The following is a 23,172-nucleotide window of genomic DNA, read 5'->3' as shown; positions in this document are numbered from 1 at the left end:
TCCACTGGTTTCTTCATGTCATCAATCAAGACCTGTTTCCATATTTTTGATAATTGCACTAGGGTGGTCCTTTAGCATCTACAACCCAAATCATGTCCAAATCACCCCATGTGTTCAAGCAGTTGTTTTTCTTCTGTGTTTCCTCTCCTGCAGTTCTTCCTCTGAATGTGGATAGGTTCTTTTCTATAAATCCCTCAGAATCGTCCTGGGTCATTGCATTGTTGTTGGTACAGAAGTCCATTACATTCTATTTTACCACAGTGTATTGGTCTCTATGTACAATGTTTTCCTGGATCTGTTCCTTTCACTCTTCTTTAATTCTGTAGAATCTATAGAACCAACGAATAATTTTACAGACATATTTAATTTTTAAAAAGATAAAAGAAAAAAGAAGGGGCGGGGGAGAGTAGTCTGAATTGGGTTATGGGATCCTCAAGGAGGTAACCCACCTCAGCCATTGCACTCACTTCGCTGGCCGTGAGTCGTTTCCAAGCCCGGTCGAGGGAGGCATCCGCCCAGACCACACCCCTTGGAGGGGGTTATGGCGCTCACGGGCTTCTCCTGCCCAGTCTTACCCCCGAGCCGGGCCCCATTTTCTGGGAACTCACCCCCCCACAATCGCGGGAGGAGCCCTGCTAGGGCCGCTATTGGCCCTCGTCTCAGACCTTCCCAAGGGCTGGGCTGGGGAGTGACGTAACGCACTCAGCTTGTAGCCCCAACGATGAGCTTCCCTCCGCCCTATGGTGGGGGCCCACAAAGGGCGCGATATATAACCCTCACCAAATCCGTGCTATTTCTTACAGAGGGCGAGAATCCCATGATACCTGGCGGTATGCAAATAGTAGTCGCGTCAGAGCAGAGCGCGGTCAGCCGCTCTCTCCAAGCGCGGGAAGTCCCATTTTCTTCTTCGGTCACCGGTAACGAGCGCATGCGCATACTGTAGATCTGGGAACTGACCTATGGAACTGAACTACGGTCCTGTCTGAATCGGTTGAGAGCACCATGGCCTCGCGCAAGAGGAGTAGAAGTACTGGCTACGCCCGAGGTCTGGAGAAGGTTTCGGGATTCTGGATTAGTGTTTGCAAAAGGGTGGAAGGAGCCGGTGACTAGAGCGCTCACTGTCCCTCTGCTCTCCGAGCGTTCTTGGGGGAGAAAAAAGAGCCTCGCGGCCTTGGTATTGGCGACATGTGGGTGGGGCTTCTACGCGAGTCTCGGCTGGGGCGTAGCTGGGTCCGGGTCAAAGGTTAGGGGTCTGGAATGAGGGAGAGCCTCCCCCCCCTTCTCTGAAGTTCCACCCTTTATTTTGGGTCACCATCCCTGGCGTTTTCGTGTGTGTATGTGTATGTGACTTTGGCTCCCTACTGGCTTGTTATTCTTTTCTGGAGTCGAGACAAATCAGCAAGCATCAGCTTTATATACAAACAAGATATATACAGAATAAATTGGAAATAATCACAGCACTAGCTGGAAAATATCTTTAAGTCTATGGAGTTAAATCCTCGGAATTGTTTGCTGTATTGTCTCTCCATTAAACTGTGAGTTCCTTGAGGGAAGACCTAACTCCTGCACTGTGCACAGTGCCTGGGATATACATAGTAGCTTTTAATAAATACCAATTGGCTTAACTTGACCAAACAGGGAAGGGATTTAAAAAGCAATTGAGTCCGATCCTTTCATTTTACACATCTAGAAACTAGAAGTGACCTTAATAACCATCCAGGTCAGCCCCCTTACAGAAAAGGAAACCAAGGCTGCAAATATTGAGGATGGGGGCAGGCAGAGTGTGGTAATTGTCCCAGTAGGTATTTGAACCAAGTTTTTTTTCAGATTCCAGGACCAGCCCTCAAATCTGTGGCATAATAGTCTGGATTCTTCCCTTTTTTACTTATCTTGGCCCACCTGGACCCTAACCTCCAGTCCAGGGCACCATTTTTCTGATTCTTCTCCAGGTGCAAGGATAAAACTTCAGTCCCCAGGGTCAGAGTCTGAAAAGAGTGAAGCAGCCTCATCTACAGTTGAATTTCATTGGCAATGGGAGGACGGGGAGGGTATCTGGCATTGGTATCCTTCTACTCAGGATATGGAGATCACAGAGGCTTTCAGGTTGGTACTATTCCAAATTTTCTGTCATTTTCTATTCCTTAGGTTACAGGTTTGATCTGAAGGGACAGTTTCCTATTACATAAGAGGCCTTTCAGGGACTTGTGTTTTCACCTATATTGAATCAGACTCATCCAGCTTTCTGTGATGATATTTTAAGAAAATATCACTAATCTCTAAGTCATAGCAATATTACTGGTCTATTTTGTGAAACTTTGCAACAATTTATTGAATTGCTTTACATAAAATTAACATTTTTCTTACCACCCCCAATATCAATGGTCCCTTCACAAAATCTTCAGCCTCTTTTTCACTAAAGAAACTGTCATACTTAGAAAGTCCTCAGGGATTCCCCTCACCAGAGGAAACATCTACACCTGCTACATCCAGGGAATATGGCTCACTATGGGGAAAAATTCACAGGAGTATTAATAAATCATTTTTCTATTTGCTTCATCCTTTTCTCCATCTCAGAAATGTTCTGCAGTGACTAATTCTGTGAGTTAATAATAATATTTGTGAGGCAAATATTTCATTCACTTTTTATATTTTAGGTTATGCTTGGCCTTTCTCCCATCTGTTCCCAGCTACCAGTTCTTACATTGAAGAATTAGATATCCTTTCTATCCCCCTGCTGTCAAACCTTTTGGATCATTTCTAACATAAGGCTTAGTTTGTCTTTCATTTTTGCCTCTTTGGGGATTAAGAAATTTGAGTCGGGTCAATAAACATTTATCCAGTGCCTAAATGTGTGCCAGGCACTATGCTAAGCACCAGGAATACAAAAAGAAGCAAAAAACTGTCATCCAAGCTCACTGTTTAATGGAGGAGATAGCACACAAAAAATATGAATAAGTAAGCTTTGCATATACAAGATAAGTAGGAAATAATTTAAAAAGAGAAGGCATTAGAATTAAAAGGGGTTGGGAAAGGTTTCTTATAGAAGGCAAGATTTTAGATGGGATTTAAAGGAATCCAGGGAAACCAATAGGAGATGAGGAGATGGAGATGAGGAATGAGAATGCTCCTAGCATGGAGACATCCAGAGAAAATGCCTGGAGCCAAGAGATGGGGTTATCTTGTTTCTGAAACAGCAGAGAAGCCAGTGGCACTGGACTAAAGAGTATGTGGAGAGAAGGAAGAGGGTTGTATAGGTATAAGACTAAAAAGGTAGGGGGTGGGTTAGGTTATGGAGGCCTTTGAACATCGAAGATTTTATTTGAACCTAGAACAGAGGAGTGATGTGGTTGGACCTACACTTTAGAAATATCTCTTTAGTGGCTGAATGGAGGATGTATTAGAGTGAAGAGAGACTTTAGAGAAGCAGACTCACCAGCAAGCTATTGTAATATTTCAAGTGTGGGATGACAAAGGTCTGCTCTAGAGTTGTAGCAATATCATAGTAGATTAAGGGACAGGTTTGAGAGATGTTATATAGGTGAAATTGATAAGTCTTATCAATGGATTGGATATGTGGAATGACAGATGGTAAAGAGTCATGGATAACACCTGGTTTGTGAACCAGAGGAACTGGAAGAATTGTATTGCCCTTAGGCAAGGAAGGTTTTAAGGGGAAAGAATTTAATTTTGGACATTCTGTCAACTGGACATAAAGTTCTAGATGTCCAAAAGGCAGTTGAAGATGCAAGATTAGAGCAGAGAGATGGGAGCAAGATAGGTAGATTTGAGAACCATCAACATAGAGATGATAATTAAATCCATGGAAGCTAATGAGATCACCAAGGATAGAGGGAGTAGTTGTATAGAGGGAAAAGGGCCCAGAATTGAACACTTGGGGACTCTTAGAGTTAGAGTGTGTATCTTGGGTGAGGATCCAGCAATTAGAGTGTATAACTTAGATTAGAATCCAGCAAAGGATATGGAGAAGGAAGGATCTGCTAGATTAAGGGAGAACTACAGGAGTATTATTTTGAAAACCTAGAGAGAAGATCATATCCAGGAGGTGATCAATAGTGTTAAAGTCTCCATAGAGGATGAGAAGAATGCGGATTGAGAAAAGGCCATTGGAATTCTCAGTTAAAAGATTATTAGTACCTTTGGAGAGAGCAGTTTTGGTGGAACCAAAAGGTTGGAAGCTAGGTTGTGAGGGATTAAGAAGATAGAAGAAGGAAAGTAGAGTTCAACTGGTTCACCAACAAGTCAAAATGGAGAAAAAGAGCAGAGTATGGCTAGTGCAGAGGAGGTGGCCTGGGAGAGAACTAAAAGGTCAAGGAATTGGAAGTCACAGTGTGGACAGAGTTGGGTTGGTAACAGAAGGCAAAGGGAAAGGTGGAAAGCCAATAGATTATGATTATATAAGGGGATACTGGAATTCTTGAACATGGAGGGGACACATTTTGTGCAAATTCAAGGTGTGACCATTTTTGTATGTGACTGAGATGTGGTGGAGGACTAGGTCATGAGGAGTGAATAAATTGAGAAACTGAATGGGTAAGTGTTTGAGGAAGAGTCATTATATATTTTGAAGTTCCCTAGTATCAGGGCACATGTTGTGGAAAAATTGTGAGCCTTGTACACTACTCATTGAGGAAGAAAGGAGAGTGACCTGGAAGTCTGCAAACAACAGTTTCCAGGATTTTGATTTTTAGGGAGTTGGATAGAGATGATTGCCTCAAACTGGGACTTATCTTTCAGGAAAGGAAATACTTTGGTAAATATCTCATCAGATAGTGGAAACATGAAGCTCCAGGTGGACTTCAAGAAAATGGTCCAGAGGACTACAAAGACAAGGACTGAGAGGAGAATTGCTGTTGCTGTCAAGGACCAGGGTTCCTGTGAGTGTGTAGCCTTTGATCAGGAAGTGTTCATTTTGGGGACAAATACCATTAGCCCATTATTATTATATGCTTTTCTGTGCAAATGACATGCAGGCAACATAATGATTTAGAATGCCTCTCTAATCATAACACAATTTGTAATATATTATCCTTGTTCTCTGGCACTTATTAAAAAGAAGTTTTGTTTGGTTTTCCTCATAGATTATAAATAGAAGGTTTAGCACCTAATACTTTTTTTTAACCCTTCTGTTTTAGAATCAATACTAAATGTCAATTCCAGGGCAGAAGAGCAGTAAGGAATAAATAATTGGCCCAGGGTCACTCAGCTAGAATGTCTGAAGCCAGATTTGGAGTCTCCAGCCTGGCTCTCTATTCACTGAACCACCTAGTAATAAACGTTTTTTGACTCAAATATGAAAGACCCAGTAAACCTTGGGGAAAGATAACTCATCTTTTCCTTTGAGACCTTTTTAATGTATGCTTTAGAATAGAGGTGATAATTCAGAGTCTTGCCCTAATTCCTACAAAATCCTTCCTTTGATATTATTTCTCTGTAGATTTTATTTGGCAGTGGCAGGGTGATGAGGAAGATGACTGGATCCCATATGATGCTAAGACTTGCCTGGCTCTGGAGAGAACTCTAGCAGAAAGCAATGAGCTGAAGATAGATGTGATATTTGGCCGAACACGTTATACTCTGGATGTAGGCAACATGGTACAAACCAATTGCAAAAGTGGTTACCAACGCAGAATAGAGCGCCAGCCTTCAGGTATATGCAGTTACTAGTTCATTGGGAAATGCCCGGGATTCAGCATGGGATTAATTCTCATGGATATAGTAAAGGAAGAGGAAAAGAGCTATAGAAGGACTGGGAAATATAACCTGAAGAGAATGGGGAGGGAGATAAAGAGATACTAAGGAGAAAACTTACTCATTGTTTCAAGATAGGAGATGATTCATTCACAGGAACATAGGGAACATTATGGAGAACAAGTCTCATTTTATAGAGGAAATCAAAGCACTTAAGAACCATGAGTCAGATTCTCAGCTCATGATCTTTTACTGATTGACAAATGACCTGGGGCCATTAGCTTTTCAAGTATTGTAGATTAAGGAAGAGGCATAGGAATTGATGGTAACATATGTGTTGAAGTTATAACATTTTTTCTACTGGCCAGTCTACCCTTTGTGAAAAATACTAATTTCCTTTACCTTTTCTTTTAAGTACATTTTTATTGATATCTTTTGTTTTTATATCACTTAAAATTTTCTCCTTTTATGCTTTCCCCTGCTCTACTCCCAGAGAGATATTACATATAACAAAGAATTCTATTTTTCTTTACTTATCTTTCTTTTCATTTATTTATTTGTTTGTTGGTTTATTTATTTATTTATTTATTTTTTAAGTTTTATTTTAAACCCTTAACTTCTATGTATTGACTTATAGGTGGAAGAGTGGTAAGGGTAGGCAATGGGGGTCAAGTGACTTGCCCAGGGTCACACAGCTGGGAAGTGTCTGAGGCCGGATTTGAACCTAGGACCTCCCGTCTCTAGGCCTGGCTCTCAATCCACTGAGCTACCCAGCTGCCCCCTGTTGGTTTATTTTTGCCTTTAGATGCTGTGGAGTTGACTGAAGCTAATGGAGGCAGTACTAGAAACACATCCAGTGTTTTATCTATGGAATGCCCTTCTGAATCCAAGAAAGCCCGAGGTGAATTCGTGGTGCAAGGTGTGAAACAAGCACTTGTGGCAGAAGATGCTGAGAGGAATGGCAAGGCCAAAGAGAATGAAGGTTAGGTTCAGATGAGAGAGAAGGGAGAATCAAAGGTGGGTTTTGGGAATAGACTTCTGATGGACCCATCTGCTCTTTTTGTGCTATGTTAAGATGTAGTCTGAGGAGGGGGCAGGTGGGTAGCTCAGTGGATGAGAGCCAGGCCTAGAGATGGGAGGTCCTAGGTTCAAATCTGCTTCAGACACTTCCCAGCTGTGTGACCCTGGGCAAGTCACTTGACCCCCACTGCCTAGCCCTTACCACTCTTCTGCCTTGGAGCCAATACACAGTATTGACTCCAAGATGGAAGGTAAGGGTTTTAATTTAAAAAAAAAAAAAAAAAAGATGTAGTCTGAGGTATCCATTCCTTGGAGGCACTGAAGCCTACTGACCCTTTCATTCAACTAAAATGGTCTTCTCCAATTTACCAGTTATTAATTAAGGAATTGCCAAATCTAATTTTTCATCCCCAAACTTTGACCTCTCATTAGCATCTCACACTCTTGATCACTCTTCCCTCTAGTTCATAAGTAGTTCACAGATAGTTCTCTTTGTCTGTCACAGAGTTCCTTCTCAGTTTCTTTTTTTCTGGTTTTTCAACCTTGTCATGCCCACTAATCACAATGGACCTTAGTCTTGTTGTCTTTTCTCCTTTTGCTCTATAATATGCCGTCTGATAATGTAATTTTTATTTATCATTTTTTATTCAGTTGATTACCAGATCTGTGTATGTAGCCCCAATTTCTTTTCTGAGTTGTAGTTATGCATTAAAAATGCCTCTTAGACATCTTGAACTAGATATTCATAGGTATCTCAAATTCAAAATGTTTGGGTTTTTTTTTAGGCAATGGGGGTCAAGCGACTTGCCCAGGGTCACACAACTGGGAGGTGTCTGAGGCCAGATTTGAACCTAGGACCTCCTGTCTCTAGGCCTGGCTCTCAATCCACTGAGCTACCCAGCTGCCCCTCAAATTCAAAATGTCTTAAATAAAGTTCGTTCACTATTTCCCCACCAAAACTCCCTTCTTATTAATTTATTATTATTATTGGAGGTACTTTAGAAGGTAAACTTGTCATTTCTGCTTCTGTAACATGCCTCATTTATGTCCCTTTCTCTTCATTCACACAACCACAATGCTAGTTCACCTCCTCATAACTTCTCTCCTGAGCTATTAAAGTAGTCTTCTAACTGGTCTTCTTGCCTCAGATCTCTTCCCACACCAATCCCTTCTCCATTTACCTGCTGAATTTATTTTGCAAAGCATCGTCCCACTTCCTGTTCAGTGAGGTCCAGGGACTTCCTATTAATTACTAGAACAATTACATGGATCTGATATTCTGTTTAGCGTTTAAAGTTCTTCATTTTTTTTTAACCATTACATTCTGTTTTAGAATTGATGCTAAGTATTGATTCCAAGGCAAAAGAGTAGTAATGGTGAGTCAATTGGGATTTTGTGACTTGACCAGGGTCTCATAGCTAGGAAGTGTCTGTGATCAGATTTGAACCCAGGACCTCCCATCTCCAGACCTGGCTTTTGATGCATTGTGCTACCTATCTACCCCTACCCTGGCCTTCTTGCAGTTCCTCAAATATGACATTCTATTTTCTATATTGCACTGGCTTTCCCCTATGCCTTGAATTTTCTGCCTCCTTACCTCTTTTAGTTTAGCTTCCTTTGAAGTCCTACCATCTGCTGCTATCTTTTCCTTCTTCCCCAGCTGCTGGTGCCTTCCCCTTTTTGATTGCCCTCCATCTGCTCTTTATATATTGCATATTCCTAGTTATTTGCATGTTGACTTCCATGGTAGAATGGATGCTTATTGAGCACAGGAGATGTTTTTGTCTTTCTTTGTATCCTCTGGGCCTAACAATGCCTGACATACAGTAAGCACTTAATAAATGCCACAATTATTCTCATTGCCTATTCTTCACTATCTGGTATCTTTTTTTTTTTGTTATTTTGAGGCCATAGTTGGTCTGGACCTACATTTCCAGACAGGATTGGTCTGAAAATAGAAAGATTCCTTTGTGAGAAGGGTGTTTAGCTAGCCCTTACATGTTTCTTTGATTACAGCATCACTTGTAAACAGTGCTTATCTGTATCTTCTCAGTATCTGTGAAGACCTTATTACTGAAGGGCAAAGCTCCAGTGGACCCAGAATGTACAGTTAAAGTGGGAAAGGTGAGAGACCCTTGACTTAATCCTTAATTGAACTGTTTTGCCACTTTCCTTAGAAAACAATGTCCTATCTTTAGTAGGTGTTGCTGCTCAACTACACTTGCTAGTGATTTATATTTTCTGAGACTAGAGGACTGGATCAGTGTCAGTCTTATCTCCCTGTGGTCAGGAGGTTGTGTGCCTCTCCCCAAAGAGCTCATTCCTTAGGATGGGAGCATATGTGGGATCTCAGGTAGAGTGGCGGAAGGAAGGCCTGGGCCATAAATTAATCCTGCTGGAAACAGGGCAGGGGGTAGGTGGTTAAATTATGATGTTAGATGTTTGGAGGAGTTTGTTACTTCTACTTCTGGGATCTGCAAGGAGGGACGAGAAGGCCTTTGTCAGGGCCACTTCTGACGCATTTTTCTCTTCAGATTTGTTCTGCCAGAACAAATCCCTGTAGAGATGACAAAAGCCTTGAAATCTTGCTCAGGGCCCAGTCTGTCCTGGTATTAGGGGGGAGTATAGTATAGTGAAGAGAGATCAGGATTTGGGGTTCTAAGAGACCCGGGTTCAAATGCTGCCTTTGACAATGACCAGTCATACGTGTCTGAGCAGGTTGTTAAACCTCTTTGAACCTCATTCTCTGTAAACTGAGGACAACAATAGCTTTATGGTATTATGTAAAGTACTTTGCAACCTAGAATTTTTTTGGTAAATGCCAGGTTTCCTTATGTCTGACATGTCACCTTCTAGGCTCACGTATACTGTGAAGGGGATGATGTGTATGACGTTATGTTGAACCAGGTGAGAGGAAAAGTCCTATTTGAAAAATATCTTTTTTGTTAATGGTTAAGGTTGTGGTGTTCATGTTTCTAATTCAGGATTCCTCATACTATATAACATAGTACTAGGCTTGTCTAATGTTACAATAAAATCTTTCCTAAGACTTCTTAAGCTGAACCTGTCTGTCAATAAGTTGATATAATATACTCTTTCCTTGAGGAGCAAAATAATTCCTTAGGTTTTTTTTATAGTCATCTTGAATGGTTATGGGGAGTAGATAAGGGGAAATTTTCTACTTAACAGGTCCTACCAACTACAACAGATTTTCTGATTGTAAACCTATTATACTACCTAATACCCACCCTTTCACTGAAAAATTGGCAGTTTCTTTTATACTTTATCTTCAGAATGAGGACTTTGGATTAAGTAAACTAGAAGGTCCTTTCAAAATCTAAAGTTTTATAACTGATTAGAAGACTGGAAAGGGGGAAAAACGGGCTTATGTATATAAACTAAAGAAAGTGTGGTGTACCAGACAGTTCTGAGAATTATGTTCCAATGTGAAAGCAAACTTTGCTTTGTTGTGGATTTCCCCTCATTCCAGTCAATACACAGCTCTAATCTACCCCTCATGTTATTTCTTTGTGTTCACATTCTTTCCAGAATGGCCTCACTGGTCCCTACTCCACACTCCAACTCTAGGGGACAGAGGTTCTTACTCTTTGTCTTCTCCTTAGTCAGCTCTTAGCTGTCTCCTCAGATTGCAACAAGCCAGGACTGTGGCCAGTACCATCAGAAGCACAAGTATCTAGAGCAGGGGTTGGCAACCTTTTTGGCCTTGAGAGCCATAAACGCCACATTTTTTAAAATGTAATTTTATGAGAGCCGTACAGTGCTCACAGTGCGTGCTCCTATAACAGCGCCTGAAAAAAAATGACTTTATGGCTCCTGCAGAAAGAGCCATATATGGCCCTCAAAAGAGCCAGATATGGCTCGAGAGCCATACGTTGCAGACCCCTGATTTAGAGCCAAAGACTAGAGTAATCATGTACCTCTAGGGTTGAGGAAAATTTGTTTCCCTTGGGGAAATGATTACTAAAGACTAGAATGGATTAAGAACTGGGAGAATCGAATAGCTTAGAGGCTTTAAAGATAGGGAAAGAGAAAAAAGTAGAAAGGAGCAGAGAGACAAAAGTAGAAGCAGCCAGGACAGGTTATTTGGAGTTAAGTTCAAAGTATGAGGACATTCACTGTCTCTGAATGATTCTCAGAATTGTAGAATGTTTTCTGACAGCTATGAAGCATTGGCGGTTTCTGTTGGTTCTTATTCTATTTCCTTAGTTCTTCCTCACAAAATTATGTTCCCTTCCCCAAAGTACTTATTTCCCAGGGGACAATTAGTGTTTATGTCCATAGAGAGTCATTTGTTTATGTGAATTTCCTATGCAACCTGGCTTATGTTTCTGTGCTCATTTTTTGTCTCAATCATCATAGACCAATCTCCAGTTCAACAATAACAAGTATTATATCATCCAGCTGCTAGAAGATGATGGACAGAGAACCTTCAGTGTCTGGATGAGATGGGGCCGAGGTGATGTCAATAGTAGGGGATTGGGGAAGAGGTGCAATTTAAACATTTGAAAGTTGAAAAGACAATTGGTCGATAGCTGAAGGCTTTTCTGGGTTAGAACTGATCATATGGGAACCCTGAATGATAGGAGTGCAAAGATCAGCCCTAGTTTCTAGTTTAAAATATAATTCCTATTCTTGAGGAGGAAGTAGATATAAAGATATGAAAAACAGTAACTTCCTCAAGAAACTTCCAACCAGCAGTATCCTAGAAGACCCTTTCAAAACTAAGAATACTTTGCCAGTTTGGTTTTGGTCTTGTTCTCTTTTATGGCAGCTGCATTATTTTATCTGTATTGAGAAAATCAACATATCTACCTTACTCCTCAAGCCCTGTAATTTCTCTTTGTACCCTTCAACCACTGTGGCCTGCTTTTTGCCTGGCATTGAATAGCAAGGCAAGAAGAAATGATGCTTTTCTTTGTACTAAGCAATCATAGAGTGTTTGAGTTTCTATGAAAGACATTCTCCTTGACATTTCCTTTGCAGTTGGGAAGGTTGGACAGCACAGTTTGGTGACTTGTTCTGGGGACCTCAACAAAGCCAAGGATATATTTCAGAAGAAGTAAGTGGCTTGGCAGTGGGCAGGAAAAGTATCCTCTAAAGCAGGGGTCGGCAACCTTTTTGGCCGTGAGAGCCATAAACGCCACATTTTTCAAAATGTAATTTCATGAGAGCTGTACAGTGCTCACAGTGCACTCCTGTAACAGTGCCTGAAAAAAAATTGACTATGGCTTCTGCAGAAAGAGCCATATATCTGGCCCTCAAAAGAGCCAGATATGGCTCGAGAGCCATACGTTGCCGACCCCTGCTAAGATATTACCTTTTCAGTTAACTTTGATATCAGCTTAACCTCTCTGAAGTTAACCAACAGTTGTCATAATTCAAGTATGTGGTACTGGGCTGGATTATTTGGAAAGTCCAGGGGAAAAGGAGCTTTCAGATGTCTGGAGAACTAGAGATCAAAGAGACTATCTTCCCTTCTTCACCACTTCTCCAATGGTTCCTAATAACTATTAAAGTCTTTTTGTCCTGCCTGTCAAGACAGAAAGATGAATTATTTGGGCTGTCCTAGGTACTTCTGTGCCCAGGCTTAGTGATTCATGTACATATACATCGAAAAAGCCTAGAATCCTATTCTTTCTTTTTTAATTCTCTCTCACTCCTGGCCTTTTCCATCCCTCCAGAATCCTTGAGTACATGCTTTATGGGAAAGTTATATATAAGAGCATTTTATACAGTAAGTGGGGCTTTGAGGAGATAGATAGATCCTTTGTGAGGAGGCAAAGTTGTGCTGCTAGGACTGCTGAAAATGTCCTTGTAGCTTCATCCGTGATTTTTTCCCCCCCTTCTTCTTTGAACTCCACAGATTTTTTGACAAAACAAAGAATAGTTGGGAAGATCGTGGGAGCTTTAAGAAAGTACCAGGGAAATACGATATGCTGCAAATGGACTATACAACCAACATTGAGGTATACTCTAACCTTACCTCTGGAGAAATGCTATTCTATCTCACTGGCGGGATGAGAACTAGCAAAATGGTCGTGCTATAATCGGTACACTTTAAGTGGGTTACCTTTTTTCCTAAGAATTAGAATTCCCCTGGGCAGTTAGGGTTTTGAGAATAAAACAAGATAGGGCAGGAAGGAGCAGGCCTCTTTTATGTCCTCAGAGGTTATAGGGAACATTTATTTGTTACTTTACAGTGCATTAGTAGAAGAGTGAATAGAGAATAAAAAAGGTAGTGATTCAGCCATATTGTGCACTGATAATATTCCATCTGGAGTATGTGAACAACTATCATTTTTTTAAGCAGGAGGGACACTGATAAAATGAAATGTGACCAGATAATGGTGACTAGGATAGCAAAGGCTCTGGAAATGGCCAAAGGAATTAGAGAGATTTCGTTTGTAAAAGAAGACTTGGGACTTGATAATCATCGTCAAATATTTCAAAGGCTGTTATTTGAAGAGAAAATAGATTTATTCTGTGTTGCTTTAGAGTGCAGATGTAGAAACAATAGGCAGAAGTTACAGAGGTAGATTTGATTCAATATAAAGAACTTTTTGAGAGGCAGTGTGGTGTAGTAGATAGAAAGCTGACTTTGGAATTAGGAGGACCTAGCTTGAAGTCCATCCTCAACTCATTGTGGTCACTTAACCTCACTGCCCCAGACAATTTTTTAAGACTTTAATACAAAAGAAATGCCCATCTACTTTGGTAGAGGAAGTTCCTCAGGGATTATTCCTAATACAATGAATTTATAGCTCTAGTCCAAAAAGATGAACTTTGCAATAATAAAAATGTCCAAAAATTGAATGGGATGCCCCTAAAAACAAGGAATTTCCCATTATAGGTGGTACTCAAGCAAGGACTGCATGACTTTGTCTTAGGTGATATTGAAACAATTTATGTAGTGAATAGAACTAGATGACCTCTATAGTCTTTTTCAAATAGGTTTTATAATCTGTCTCAGGGTGAAGAGTCAAAGGATGAGGCACTTGTTCCCATTTCACCTCCCAAACTAGAGTCTCAGCTGGAGCATCCAGTCCAAGAGCTGATAGAATTGATTTGCAACATCCAGACCATGGAAGAAATGATGGTAGAGATGAAGTATGATATCAAAAAAGCCCCATTAGGTAGGAGTCTTGTATTGAATTATTTCTGGGGGACGCTGGCTCCCTCAGGTCTGGGTATCTCGGAGGGTAGAACGATTAAGCAGCTTGGGACAAATGAGAACAGCCAGAGACTCAGTAAGGTTTGCAGAGGCTGTTCTGTCTGCCATCTGCTGGCTTCTTTATTTATACCTTTCTTTTAAGATTACTACAGGGTTGGCATGGAAATTCATTTTCAACATACATCTTTTCTTGGAGATAATGGATTAAGTCATACATTAACTTTGTTACTAGCAACTCTTCATTCTTCAGTAACTTTCAATATGGGGTGAAGAGAACAGTTTGGCATGGTGGGAGCATACAAGCCTTTTCATGGGAGACACTTTTTCCATTTATCATCCATTGTTCTTTTATGTTAACATACCGAATCAGGGATCAGGGAGGGGGGAATCTTAGAGACTGTTCTGACCTCTTTTTGTAGGCACCTGTGTATGGGAGACTGTGAAACCTGCAGTTTCTTTTTGGGGAATAGAAATCTTTAAACATTAACTCACTATTTGCTGGTCTGTTGTGGAGGGACTTTTAGGGGAATTTCTGTAACATGACATCTAAAGGTGGGGCTTTCCTAGGAGTTTGTTGGGGGGCCTGTAAGGGTTCTAGTAATAACCTGTAATGTTCCTCTATATTTTCCTGGGGCTGAGTAGAGATATTGATCATAATAATTCCTATAATGAGGAATATTAGTAAGAGAAGAGTCACACAGGGGAAACTGAATGGGAAATCCATCCTCCTTTGATCTCCTTTGCAGATTTTCAGGGTTCGTGCATGATTTTGTCATCCGTCACGAACTTGATGGCCCCCGGCATCTTTCCTTTCTTCTCCAATTCTTAAAATGGGATATTCAGGGGCAGCTGGGTAGCTCAGTGGATTGAGAGTCAGGTCTAGAGACGGGAGGTCCTAGGTTCAAGTCCAGCCTCAGACACTTCCCAGCTGTGTGACCCTGGGCAAGTCACTTCACTCCCATTGCCTACCCTTACCACTCTTCCACCAAGGAGCCAATACACAGAAGTTAAGGGTTTAAAAAAAATAGGATATTCATATTCCCCATGTCTCTCGGCTGGACTTTTCTGGTAGCAGTACTAAATTGTAGGTAGCATGATGACAGGGAGCCTGGAGTTTCTTTTAAATGGGCTAACAGGAAAGATCAGAAACTCATTTAGAAAATATGGTCTTTGATTGGGTCTACAGGGAAGCTGACAGTGGCACAAATCAAGGCAGGTTATGAGTCACTTAAGAAGATAGAAGATTGTATTCGGTCTGGTCAAAGTGGGCGGATCCTGGTGGAGGCATGTAATGAATTCTATACTAGGATTCCACATGACTTTGGGTAAGTTTGACTCTGGGCCCACCACTATCATGCTATGCCTTCAGTTTTCTGTCTACTTCATCGCTGCTGGGAAACTTAGCAGCAAAGTGTAAGTTTATTGACATTTCTCTCAGTCCTTGAGAAACAAAGGTCTTTCTGAGATCCAACAACTTGGGAAGCAGGGCTGTAAAATCCAGTCTCTTGTTTAGGAATCTGATTCCTCTTGTCAGAATTATATTCCTAATCTTCAGCTAAATTGGAGTTCTTAGCTTTAGAAATAATTGAATTTAGTTCTGTATATACCAGGGGAACATTTTTTTGACTGCAAGCAGATTTATTCCTTGTTATTTTACCCAACTGTAAAAAGAAGTACAACCATTCTCCTATGAGAACCTGTTGTCAGGAGATGAAATCAAGAATTCATAAGTATAGAAGGGAATTCTGAATTCCTTTGTGACCTAAGCCTTAGGTTAGCAAATTAGAAAGTTTCTTCTGTTTCTTGTCCTATCCATAGTACCTATTTCTTCACATACTTGGAAATTCTATTTTCAGTTTTAGTCATCTCAAAGTCATCTGGTTCCTCAGCTCACTTTTTTTTAATTTAATTTTTTTGTTACAGTTTAAGTTCTTAGCTCCCTCCCTCCCTCTCTCCTGGCACTGTTTGTGAAAAACAAAAACTGTGTACACACACACAAATATAAATAATCCATATACATACTTCTCTATCACTTTTTTCTCTGGAGGTGGACATTCAGTTATACTGCTATTGCTATTATTATATATGTTCTCTTGGTTAAAGTTTTTTACAACACAATAGTATTATCATGCTATGCCTTCAGTTTTCTGTCTACTTCACAACTTGTTTACCCATTTCCCATTTGATGGGCATCCCCTCAGTTTCCAGTTTTTTGCCACCACAAAGAGAGCTGCTTTAAATATTTTAGAACATAGAGGTTCTTTTCCTTTTTCCCTGATCAGCGTGGGAAACAGACCTAATAATGGCATTGCTGGGTCAAAGAGTATACAGTTTTATATTTGGGCATAATTCCAGATTGCTTTCCAAAATGGTTCAATCAGTTCACAATTCCACCAACAATTTATTAGTGTCTCCATAGTCTAGTTTATTATTATTATTATTATTATTTTATTTTTTAAACCCTTAACTTCTGTGTTTTGGCTCCTAGGTGGAAGAGTGTTAAAGGTGGGCAATGGGGGAGTCAAGTGACTTGCCCAGGGTCACACAGCTGGGAAGTGTCTGAGCCTGGATTTGAACCTAGGACCTCCCGTCTCTAGGCCTGGCTCTCAATCCACTGAGCTACCCAGCTGCCCCTCCATAGTCTACTTTTTGATGGAGTTTACTTTCGTCCTTGTCTGAGTCACTTTTGTGAACCACTTAACACTTATGCATGCTAATAATTAAGAACATAACAATTCACTTATGTTTCTGGCCCTAGGCTCCGCACTCCACCATTAATCCGAACAGAGCAAGAACTGACAGATAAAATTCAGCTCTTAGAGGTGAGAGATAGCATGGGTTGATGGATGTCCTACTTCTCTTGGCCCTATTGGCCCCAGGATCCTTCTCTCATGGTTATTTCTCTTATGCCATTAGGCACTGGGAGACATTGAAATCGCTATCAAGTTGGTGAAGACAGAGCTTAGGAACCCAGAGCACCCACTAGACCAGCATTATAGAAACCTACATTGTGCTCTTCGCCCCCTGGACCATTCCTGTCATGAATTCAAAGTGAGAAAAGATTTCTTCTCTTTCCCCTATTGAAAGCTTCTGCTTCCTTTTTCTATGATCATTTTTGATACGAATTAGGCTTTAAAATCCACATAAAAAAAAGAATCCATATTTTTACCAATCATAAGATTTTTAACTAATTAGGAGCTCTTCCTAAATGACTTGTGAGATCTGTTGGGGTCAGAGAAAGACACTTCTGCCTGGATGCATCAGCTCATGGGGTTAGTGATTTCAAGCCCAAACTCATTAATTTCTTCTCTTTCCTCATTCAGGTGATCTCCCAGTATCTACATTCTACCCATGCCCCTACTCATAATGATTATACGATGACCTTGCTTGATGTCTTTGAAATGGAGAAAGAGGGTGAGAATGAAGCCTTCAGGAAGGATCTTCCCAATAGGTCTGGGTTTGTTTCTGGCCTTGATATTAAAAACTTCTTTCTAGTCTCTCTCCAACTAATTCCCTAAAGAACTGAGTGTGGTTGTGTGATTTTCAGAAAGGGAGGAAAGGAAGCTGGAAACCTGGTCCTATCCATAGCATAGCTGGAAGGGAAGCAACAAAAGATACAGGTTGATATTCATGGTTCTCCCCTAGGATGCTGCTGTGGCATGGTTCCCGACTGGGTAACTGGGCGGGGATCCTAAGCCATGGACTTCGCATTGCCCCACCTGAAGCTCCAGTCACAGGCTACATGGTGAGTGCAGTTGGAACTCTTAGACTGAGCAAGGAATAGTCATGACCTCTCTTTGATGTTTTCAAAGTGGAACTCTTATTGTTCTGGTGATAGTTCCTGAGGTTCTTCATAGTTCTAGCTTGAGTTAGGCTTCATTGCCATTCAGTGGTCATGGAAATTCTGTGACTGATGGCTAGGATTGATGTAAACCAGTGGTTCCCATACTTTTTTGGCCTACCGCCCCCTTTCCAGAAAAAATATTACTTAGCATCCTGGAAATTAATTTTTTAAAATTTTTAATAGCAATTTATAGGAAAGATAAATGCACCTGTGGCCATCAATGCTTCCCTGGATCGCTACAGCACCCACCAGGGAGCGATGGCGCCTACTTTGGGAATCACTGATGTAAACGGAGGTGCCTTTCACTTTTCCATGGACTCCCAGCCAAACCACAGCTGTTTTTTAGGTAATCTGTCCAAAGAAAGTAGAGTTCAGGATCTAGATCCCTCCCTTTGATAGCAAGGGACTTTTATGAAGGCTCAAATTTTTTTTTAACCCTTCTCTTATAGAGACTTCTTTATAGCACTTCTAAGACAGAATGGCAAGGGCTAGGCTTTCGGAGTTAAGTGACTTGTCCAGGGTCACATTGCGAGGAAGTATCTGGGGCCAAATTTGAACCCAGGTCCTCCTGACTCCAGGTGTGGCACTCTCCACTGTGTTAACTAGATGACCCCAGGCTTTAACTTCTAAAATTTTCTAACTTCTAATACACAGAAAAATTATTTTCTTTTTTTTCCAGTCACTAAAAAGCAAAAGGCTTCATTATCTTCATTATTCCCAATTCAGCTGAAGTTGTGGGAAGACATAGCCTCCAGGGGATGAATTTATCTTTTGGTCAAGGTCTAAAATCTAGGGCCAGTGGTATATTTATTATTATTATTTTTTTTAAACCCTTACCTTCCATATTGGAATCAATACTGTGTGTTGGCTCCAAGTCAGAAGAGTGGTAAGGGTAGGCAATGGGGGTTAAGTGACTTGCCCAGGGTCACAGAGCTGGGAAGTGTCTGAGGCCGGATTTGAACCTCGGACCTCCCGTCTCTAGGCCTGGTTCTCAATCCACTGAGCTACCCCAGCTGCCCCAGCCAGTGGTCTATTTAGTTATACCTTTTCTTCCATGGGCTTAGCTGCTGACCTGGGCATATATCTGTCAATTGCAGTTTGGAAAAGGAATCTATTTTGCTGACATGTCCTCCAAGAGTGCCAATTACTGCTTTGCCTCACGACTGAAGGACACGGGCCTGCTGCTGCTATCAGAGGTGAGGAAGAGGCCCAGCTGAGAGGACCCACCTCCAATCAGCATTAGCCTTATTTCTGCCAGGATGGGAGGAGAAGAGGAAAATAAAATAAAAACCTTTTCCTATACTGTCATTTCCCACTACAGTACTGCATTCAGCTGAAATGAAGTAGACAGTAACAAAAATGTCCAATAGGCAAGGGACAAGCATGATAGTTTACTGAAGCCCAAAGACCAGGATTCAAGTTCTAGTCACTTTCATTCTCTAACTCTTAGGTTAAAGAATCTGTAAATGAGAGAATTGGTGACAATGACTTTTTTTTTTTTTTTTTTAGATTTTTTTTTTTTTTAAACCCTTGTACTTTTTGGTGTATTGTCTCATAGGTGGAAGATTGGTAAGGGTGGGCAATGGGGGTCAAGTGACCTGCCCAGGGTCACACAGCTGGGAAGTGGCTGAGGCCGGGTTTGAACCTAGGACCTCCTGTCTCTAGGCCTAACTCTCACTCCACTGAGCTACCCAGCTGCCCCTGACAATGACTTTTTAAAAAATATATTTTTAATTGTATGTAATCCCTTACTTTATGTCTTAGTATCAATTCTGAAACGATTAGCAAGGGCTAGGCAATAAGGTTAAGTGACTTGGCCAAGGCCACACAGCTAGGACGTGTTTGAGGTCAAATTTGAACCCAGGACCTCCCAGCTCTAGGCCTGGCAACTTTCTAGTCTACTACCTCATTGCCTCATGCTGACAGTGATTCTATTAAAGTCTTTCCCACCTGTTATCACCATCTACTGTTAGAGGAAGCATGGCAGGAGGATTCCAAGGATATGTTCTTTTGCAGGTAGCTTTGGGAGAATGTAATGAGTTGCTGGAGGCCAATCCTGAGGCAGCAGGACTGCTTCAGGGCAAACACAGCACTAAGGGAATGGGCAAGATGGCTCCCAATCCCTCCAATTATGTTACTTTGTAAGTACTCACAGCTTTTTCAACCACTCCCGTTATTCTTTCTGTCCCTTGGCCAGACAGATTTTTGCTGATGAGCTAAGACTTGCTAGTAAGAAAACCTTTGCGACTTCTTTCCTTTGGCAGGAATGGAATCACAGTGCCTCTAGGACCAGCGAGTGACACAGGAATTCTGAACCCACAGGGCTATACCCTCAATTACAATGAATTCATCGTCTATAACCCTAGCCAGGTTCGTATGCGATACCTGCTGAAAATCAGATTCAATTTCACCCAGCTCTGGTGAGGGAGATGAGATCCTTTGTTTTCTGCCCTCCTCGGGCTAGCTCCCCAGTGACAAATGAGACAATACGGCACTTGTGAGTTTGCTGTTATTTTTATATAATAAATATATTGAAAACCTTGTCATTATGGCATCCTCAGACTTTGTCTCTCCAGACAGATAGTTGTTTCTGTCTAACCGCCTTACTCCCATGACAAAAAGTACACGTGGCCCTGGGCATCTCCCACAGCCAGCTGCAGGGTAGACGCAGGCCCAGGTCTCGGCTCCACACAGCTTACTGCACCCTCACAACGGAAGAGGCCCCGCTGAAACAGATATAAGAACAACACGGTTCTAGGCTTTCCCCCCGGCATAGCTTCCCAACTGTCTCACTTGAAGGCTTTCCTTATAGGATTTATAGATTGGCCATAATACTAAGTTTTTCCCTCCCTGTGCCATTCAAGTCTGTTTTCTCATACATATTGTGCTCACCAGCTGTAGGTTGGGTCTCTCCCAAAGCTTTACATCTCGGTCCTCAGAGGCTGTCAGGAGCAGTTCAGGGAGCACATGGAGGGCTGTGACTGAACCAGAATGGATCTAAAGAGACACAATCCAGGGAGAGAGAGGCACGCTCAGCTCCTCCACAGCCCTACCTACCACCAACCCCTCTCACTTTCTGTCTAATCTCACCTTCTTGGAGTACCGTGTCTTCAACTTTGGGGAATCGAATTCCTCTTCTGTGTCCTGCCATATGTTGTCAGTGACCCAGTCTCCCTCAGAAGTACATTCTGCCATGTTCCAAAGGACCCCTTCTGAGCTGGCACACAGAAAAGCAGAGTCTGCCATTCCCAGGGCAGAGTTAGAACCTGAGCAAGCCACCAGACCCCCAGCATGCACCTCTTCCCAGTCAGGCCTCTCTGCTCCCTTGGATCCTTTGCCAGCTTACCAGACTCAGGCTTGGCTTGGGTTATCCACAATGGAGTTCCTCTGGGATTTTCCAGTTGTAGATCAAAATCCTCTATGTGCTCCAGGACTGACGATTCTGTCTGTTGCTATTTGGGAGACAGATGGGAACAGGCATATATACATATATACACGTGTGTGTGTGTATACTACTAATAAGCCAATTCAGTTATAGTCTATCTGAAGGATTCTCTGAACTAATCTTAGCCATACCAAAGAAACCAACATTTAAGTACCCAAGTCAGGCAAAATAGAAGATGTATCTGTCTCTAAGACTGTGTAATTGGGCACATAGCATGAATATAAAAAGATCAATGGGCTTCCGGGTTAAGATGGCGGCAGAGTAAGAAGCAGCTCTTAACCTCTCCTGACCAAAACACACAAAACTCCTCAAGGGGACATAAAAACAAGTCCAGACGAACGGAGGAACCCCACAACAGGGCACAGCGTGGAAGGTACGTGGAATCGAGACATTTCCAGGCTAAAAAGGGCTCTCACTCAATCGCGGGCTGAGCAACCGCCCCACCCCCACCCCCTCCACACTCACCTATAGCTCCGAACCCAGCTAAAAAGAAATAGAGCAAGTTTGGGGCACCCATCGAGTCATCGGCAGCTCCGGGACCTGTTCCTAAGAGCAGCAAGACTTAGGACCCCATTAAGTCAAGAACGCACGCGAAATCTGAGCGCGCGGGAGCAGAGAGTGGACGCTGGGCGCAGAGTGCCGGCTGAGCAGAGGCGTGGGTGCCGGCTGAGCAGAGGCGTGGGTGGAGGCAGACACAGCCAGGAACTAAAGCCTAAGTGGGGAACCAGTGCAGACGGGTATACGACTGTGGAAGTAGCTCCCTGAGACTTGTAAAGGAACCTCCTGCAGAGGATCAAGCAAGGGAATCCACCAGGGGGCTTGACCTTGGAAAAAACTAGGACTCAGACCTCAGGAGCCAATAGATCTCAGACAGACACTGAGCGCGAGGATAAACCTGAGAAGCTGCTGGGCTAATGATGGCTAATCAGTCACAGGAAATTCAGAAGAGAAAGAATAATAACAAAAAAAAGAAGTCTTTAACACTCGACAGCTTTTACACAGAGAAAATCCAGACAACCGAGCAAACAGAGGAGGAGAACAAACAACCATCCAGACCCTCCCCAAATAAGGAAAACTCCTCACAAGCTATGGAAGAGTTCAAAACTGAGATTTTGAGGAAAATGGAAGAGATCTGGCAAGAAAATAACAGTTTAAAAGGTAGAATCTTGCAACTGGAAAGCGAGGCTCAGAAACCAAATGAACTGATAAGCAAATTGAACACAAGAAATGACCAGATTGAAAAGGAATACCAGAAGATTATGGCCGAAAACAAGAAGATTATGGCCGAAAACCAAAAGATTATGGCCGATAACCAGAAGATTATGGCCGAAAACCAAAAGATTATAGCCGAAAATCAATCCCTAAAGGCTAGAATTGAGCAAGTAGAAACTAATGATCTCTCAAGACAACAAGAACAAATAAAACAAAGCCAAAAGACTGAAAAAATAGAAGGAAACATGAAATATCTCAATGAGAGAGTGACAGACCAAGAAAACCGGTCTAGAAGAGACAATTTGAGAATAATTGGTCTTCCAGAAAAACCAGAAATTAATAAAAACCTGGACTCTATACTAACAGAAATAATTCAGCAAAATTGCCCTGAAGTCCTACAACAAGAGGGCAATATAGACATTGAAAGGATTCATAGAACACCTGCGGCATTCGATCAAGAAAGGAAAACACCAAGAAATATCATTGCAAAATTCAAGAGTTTCCAAGCAAAAGAAAAAATCTTACAAGAAGCCAGAAAGAAACAATTCAAATATCAAGGAGCAACAATCAGGATCACACAGGATCTGGCAGCCTCAACACTAAAAGACCGCAAGGCGTGGAATACAATATTCAGAAAGGCAAGAGAGCTGGGCCTGCAACCACGGATCAACTACCCATCAAAATTGACTATATATTTCCAAGGGAAAGTATGGGCATTCAACAAAATTGAAGAATTCCAGGTATTTGCAC

At 41.8% G+C, this 23,172-nt stretch overlaps 2 protein-coding genes across 4 annotated transcripts in view; one reads left to right on the top strand and one right to left on the bottom strand.

The window, feature by feature from the left end:
* The first annotated feature begins 721 nt into the window (after positions 1-721).
* PARP2 (poly(ADP-ribose) polymerase 2) lies at positions 722-20,311 on the top strand. 3 transcript variants are annotated; one of them, XM_044665285.1, is made up of 19 exons: positions 722-806; positions 1,950-2,103; positions 4,756-4,895; positions 5,456-5,668; positions 6,515-6,691; positions 8,783-8,853; positions 9,586-9,636; positions 11,110-11,206; positions 11,734-11,809; positions 12,614-12,716; positions 13,721-13,883; positions 15,108-15,246; positions 16,680-16,743; positions 16,838-16,972; positions 17,245-17,372; positions 17,567-17,666; positions 18,863-18,961; positions 19,782-19,906; positions 20,030-20,311. In XM_044665285.1, the coding sequence occupies exons 1-19, from the start codon at positions 722-724 to the stop codon at positions 20,187-20,189; spliced, it is 2,280 nt and encodes a 759-aa protein (XP_044521220.1). In that variant the 3' UTR covers positions 20,190-20,311. The 3 variants fall into 3 exon arrangements, with proteins under 3 accessions (XP_044521220.1, XP_044521221.1, XP_044521222.1); XM_044665286.1 differs by lacking the exon at positions 722-806 and adding an exon at positions 962-1,045; XM_044665287.1 differs by lacking the exons at positions 722-806; positions 18,863-18,961; positions 19,782-19,906; positions 20,030-20,311 and adding an exon at positions 962-1,045 and having other exon boundaries at positions 17,469-17,659.
* Positions 20,264-23,172, bottom strand: part of TEP1 (telomerase associated protein 1) — a 61,078-nt gene continuing 58,169 nt past the window's right edge. Inside the window, exons 54-57 of the mRNA XM_044660097.1 lie at positions 21,112-21,217; positions 20,856-21,004; positions 20,658-20,762; positions 20,264-20,491 (exon numbers count right to left, since the gene is read on the bottom strand). Coding sequence (XP_044516032.1) covers positions 20,369-20,491; positions 20,658-20,762; positions 20,856-21,004; positions 21,112-21,217 — 483 coding nt within the window. The 3' untranslated portion in view covers positions 20,264-20,368. The remainder of the gene's footprint in view (positions 20,492-20,657; positions 20,763-20,855; positions 21,005-21,111; positions 21,218-23,172) is intronic.

This window comes from Gracilinanus agilis, chromosome 2, assembly GCF_016433145.1.
Source record: "Gracilinanus agilis isolate LMUSP501 chromosome 2, AgileGrace, whole genome shotgun sequence".
NCBI classification, from domain to species: Eukaryota; Metazoa; Chordata; class Mammalia; order Didelphimorphia; family Didelphidae; genus Gracilinanus; species Gracilinanus agilis.
The sequence above is the reverse complement of the archived record's forward strand: the minus strand, read 5'-3'. Positions and strand labels throughout refer to the sequence as shown.